The 5,000-nt window shown below is 47.6% G+C and overlaps 2 protein-coding genes across 2 annotated transcripts in view; both read left to right on the top strand.

Moving 5' to 3' along the window:
• The window catches only part of LOC311318483 (dixin-like), a gene marked incomplete at its 5' end in the record, with an annotated part of 10,171 nt that extends 7,148 nt beyond the window's left edge, over positions 1 to 3,023 (top strand). The window contains 3 exons of the mRNA XM_084449833.1: positions 729 to 837; positions 1,564 to 1,643; positions 1,803 to 3,023. Coding sequence (XP_084305959.1) covers positions 729 to 837; positions 1,564 to 1,643; positions 1,803 to 1,809 — 196 coding nt within the window. The 3' untranslated portion in view covers positions 1,810 to 3,023. The remainder of the gene's footprint in view (positions 1 to 728; positions 838 to 1,563; positions 1,644 to 1,802) is intronic.
• A 694-nt stretch (positions 3,024 to 3,717) lies between these two features.
• The window catches only part of dlat (dihydrolipoamide S-acetyltransferase (E2 component of pyruvate dehydrogenase complex)), an 18,622-nt gene continuing 17,339 nt past the window's right edge, over positions 3,718 to 5,000 (top strand). Inside the window, exon 1 of the mRNA XM_084449383.1 lies at positions 3,718 to 4,086. Within this exon, the coding sequence (XP_084305509.1) occupies positions 3,829 to 4,086 (258 nt within the window). The 5' untranslated portion in view covers positions 3,718 to 3,828. The remainder of the gene's footprint in view (positions 4,087 to 5,000) is intronic.

A 5,000-nucleotide genomic window follows, 5' to 3' on the forward strand; every position in this document is an offset into this window, starting at 1 on the left:
TCTGACGCTAGCGTTTTGATGTACACCAATTGTTTTAAATGGCCGATCACGCACCAAAAGCGTTTTGAGGCGAGTCAAACCGCCTTGACGCTTCTACTCCCAACTTGTTTACATTTTGGAGCGTCAAATGGGGACAAATCAATCTAAATTAAATCAGCTCCCTATCAAAGCTGACGCCTGCAGTGCGCCATAGGAGCGCCAAATGAGGCGAGTCAAATGAGGCGAGTCAAATGAGGCGAGTCAAATGAGGCGAGTCAAATGAGGCGAGTCAAATGAGGAGTCAAATGAAGCGAGTCAAATGAGGAGAGTCAAATGAGGCGAGTCAAATGAGGAGAGTCAAATGAAGCGAGTCAAATGAGGCGAGTCAAATGAGGCGAGTCAAATGAGGCGAGTCAAATGAGGAGTCAAATGAAGCGAGTCAAATGAGGAGAGTCAAATGAGGCGAGTCAAATGAGGAGAGTCAAATGAAGCGAGTCAAATGAGGCGAGTCAAATGAGGCGAGTCAAATGAAGCACGTCAATTGACTCTTCCAGTGCGTTTGGGGCTTAAGAGACACTGTGTGTATTTAGTCGTTTTTGAGTGCTTTAGTGCTGGTACATGTAGTCTGTGTTGTGTGTGTGTGTGTATGTGTGGATGTGTATTCTGAGATGTGTGTGTGTGTGTGTGTGTGTGTGTGTGTGTGTGTGTGTGTGTGTGTGTGTGTGTGTGTGTGTGTGTGTGTGTTTCAGGCTGGGTGAGGTGACCCTTCGGGACGTCAAGTCAGCGGTAGACCGAGAGGGAAACTTCAGATACCACTTCAAAGCCCTGGACCCTGAGTTTGGCACTGTGAAAGAAGAGGTGAGAGAGGGAGGGAGGGAGGGAGGGAGGGAGGGAGGGAGGGAGAGAGGGAGGGAGGGAGAGAGAGGGAGGGAGAGAGGGAGGGAGGGAGGGAGAGAGAGAGGGAGAGAGGGAGAGAGAGAGGGAGGGAGGGAGGGAGAGAGGGAGGGAGAGAGAGAGAGAGAGAGGGAGAGAGGGAGAGAGAGAGGGAGAGAGAGAGGGAGGGAGGGAGGGAGAGGGAGAGGGAGAGGGAGAGGGAGAGGGAGAGAGAGAGGGAGGGAGGGAGGGAGAGAGGGAGGGAGAGAGAGAGAGAGAGAGGGAGAGAGGGAGGGAGGGAGGGAGAGAGAGAGGGAGGGAGGGAGGGAGAGAGAGGGAGAGAGAGAGAGATCAGCATTTGATTCATCATTCAAACTTCTATCTGTTGTTCGGAGGGTTTTTTCTTGCGTGGAACGAGGTGTGTTTGGTGCGAGGGTTTAGCGGAGAGAGAGGATGCTGTGTACTTGCTTGACCGCGTTGACCTCCTGGGTGTTGACCTCCTGGGCGTTGACCTCCTGGGTGTTGACCTCCTGGGTGTTGACATCCTTGGCGTTGACATCCTGGGCGTTGACATCCTGGGCGTTGACATCCTGGGCGTTGACATCCTGGGCGTTGACATCCTGGGCGTTGACTTCCTGGGCGTTGACATCCTGGGCGTTGACATCCTGGGCGTTGACATCCTGGGCGTTGACATCCTGGGCGTGTGTTCAGGTGTTTGAGGATGAGGCGCTGGTTCCTGGATGGGAGGGGAAGATAGTGGCCTGGGTGGAGGAGGACCGCGGAGAGGAGAGGTAAAACACACATACACACACACACACACACACATACTACACACACACACACACACACACACACACACTACACACACACACTACACACACAGACAGACACACTCACACGTTCAACTTCTACCATCCAGCCTGTAGATGTTGGGTCTTGTCTTCATCCAGGACCTAGCGCGCTCCCAGCCCCCTGCGGAGGTACGAGACCCAGGGAGGCGGTGGACTGGCCGGTGAGACGGAGGCGCCGGCGGGAGGAGACGCACGCGGTCAGACAGACGCCCGGACGCGCTCTGAGACTCCGCCCAGCTCTGTGACATGCTCTGAGACTCCGCCCAGCTCTGTGACACGCTCTGAGACTCCGCCCAGCTCTGTGGCCATCAGCAAGTGGGGAAAGTGCCAAAACGCTAGTCCTCCTCCTCCACCCCACCTGTCTGCAGCTCGAACCAGAACACGGCGGCTACTCTCTCAATGCTGTCAAGGTCAAGTGTTTAAGAACCTAGTGCCTTACAAAGTAGTGTGTGTGTGTGTGTGTGTGTGTGTGTGCGCAAGTGGCCATGCAGCAGTCTAGCTGCTCTCTTGATCTTAATGCTGTCTACTAGTATAGACATATATACACACACACACACACACACACACACTCGTAAAGTAGCAGTAAAGTATCACATCTCTAGCTGCATTAGAATGTGTTATTGAGACTGAATGTATTGTAGGAGTTATACAGATCACGGTCAATGGTGAGTTTTAGTTTTTTATTTTATTGAGTTGTTTATGTAAATATCTGTAAACAGATGGTTTTGATGTACTGTATATGGTCAGCTGTTTTTTTATTATTATTTAGAATTATATTTGGTGTCAGAGTAATGGGTGTTATTTGAATTGAGAGACTGGATGACTTGAGAATGTGTCTGACCACTGGCCCAGAGCGGGGAGCAACATGGCCGCCAGGTTGGGGCTGAGAGGAACGGAGTTTGGAGCAGAACACAGTAGGACGGTCAGAGCCCCCTCAAGGCCCACGACTGCACGGTGTATTGATGGGTCACGTTCATAGGAGACAGCTCCTCTCCTCCAAAGACAATCATGGATATTCCGAGCGATGAATTCAGTCCAAGGGAGAGATGAGAACGAGCTGACGTTGTGACCCTCTGGAGGGTTGGAATTTGACACCTGCTCCAAGATGACCTGCCCTCAACCCTCGACCCCGTGCCCGACCTCTCCGAGCACCATTGCCAGGACAGCAGGGCTGTTTGGAACCTGCAGTACAGCCGTATCTTCTGTATTGTCTTCTCAAGGGTCACTGTTGAATGTGTGTATCACCTTACCCCTGGGACAGAGTGTAGAGAGAGACCGACAGGATTGTTGTACCTATAGCAGTATGTATGCTCCCCAATAAATACAAACTAACCATTACAACTGACAACTGCTTTGTGGTTCTTTTGGCTCTGAGAAAGCTCCCTCTTTCCCTCCCCCCGGTGGTGATGGATGTAATTACACCCAAATTGCACGCTGCGACCTTTTTACGACAGCAGGCAGTCTGGCTCCTCGGGGTTGCCAGCTCAGAGATTTGTGCATAAGCATTACCGAAATATTGTACAAAATACACACAAATTGTATTCATTACTCACTCAGTGACTTAAAAGTGTGCGGTTTTTAAGAAAATGTCAACCATTTGCGATATAGGCAAGGCAAGTTTATTTATATAGCACATTTCAGCCACAGGGCAATTCAAGGTGCTTTACATGAGACATTAAAAGCATTAAAACAAAAAGCAAGACATTATAGACATTTAAAACAAAAGGCAGGACAAATTAAAAGCATTAAAACAAAAAGCAGGTCATTATAGACATTTAAACAAAAAGCAGGACAAATAGAATACAGGAATAAAAGTTACAGTGCAGTATACTGATAAACATAGCTCCTCTTAGAAAGCAGTGGCAAAAAGAAAAGCTATAAGATAAAAAGATATAAGCGTGCTAAGGAGCACTGGGCTCCCTTCAAACGGGGGTTTCCGACTATCCTGGCAACCCGCTGTAGGACAGGGCGAAGGAGAGCCGTGAAGTGGGTTGTGTTTTGAGAGGGAGGTCATTGGAAAGTGAGGCTGCTAGCTAGCTAACTGACTAGGGTTCGGGGGGAAAGACAAATCAGTGTCAACCATCTCAATCTACTAAGGCCTTTTAGAGAGATTTCTAAGGAGGAAATGCTCCGTTTAGTCCTGCGGCTGAGGCCGTCCGTGTCTCTGCCCGGTTCCTCCCGTGCCCTCCCGGGGCCCTCGCGCCCTGCACCGGGGACCTGTCCTCTGAGCCGGTACCACACCGGGGCCCGGTCCCGGGCTGGGGGTCACAGGGTCAGGTTCAACACCGTGATCTTCACTAACACCACATCCCCGCTGAGATGTCCTCCACCCGCCGGCTGCAGTCAGAACAAGCGCTTCTACAGCCTCCCGCCCCACCAGAAGGTAAGAGAGCTCGGTTAGACAGATAACTAATACTGATACTACTGATACTAATACTAATACTAATACAGTCTCCCGCCCCACCAGAAGGTAAGAGAGCTCGGCTAGACAGATAACTCACAGATAACTAACAGATAACTCACAGATAACTCATAGATAACTAATACTAACTAACAGATAACTCACAGATAACTAATACTAACTAACAGATAACTCACAGATAACTCACAGATAACTAACAGATAACTCACAGATAACTAACAGATAACTCACAGATAACTAATAGATAACTCACAGATAACTCACAGATAACTCACAGATAACTCATAGATAACTCACAGATAACTCACAGATAACTCATAGATAACTCATAGATAACTCACAGATAACTCACAGATAACTCATAGATAACTCACAGATAACTCACAGATAACTCACAGATAACTCATAGATAACTCACAGATAACTAACAGATAACTCATAGATAACTCACAGATAACTCACAGATAACTCACAGATAACTCACAGATAACTCATAGATAACTCACAGATAACTAACAGATAACTCATAGATAACTCACAGATAACTCACAGATAACTAACAGATAACTAACAGATAACTAATAGATAACTCACAGATAACTCACAGATAACTAATAGATAACTCACAGATAACTCACAGATAACTCATAGATAACTCACAGATAACTCACAGATAACTCATAGATAACTCACAGATAACTCACAGATAACTCACAGATAACTCATAGATAACTAATACTAACTCATAGATAACTCACAGATAACTCATAGATAACTAATACTAACTCATAGATAACTCACAGATAACTCATAGATAACTAATACTAACTCATAGATAACTCACAGATCACTAACAGATCACTAACAGATCACTA

This window comes from Borostomias antarcticus (genome assembly GCF_949987555.1).
Source record: "Borostomias antarcticus genome assembly, chromosome: 15".
NCBI lineage: Eukaryota > Metazoa > Chordata > Actinopteri > Stomiiformes > Stomiidae > Borostomias > Borostomias antarcticus.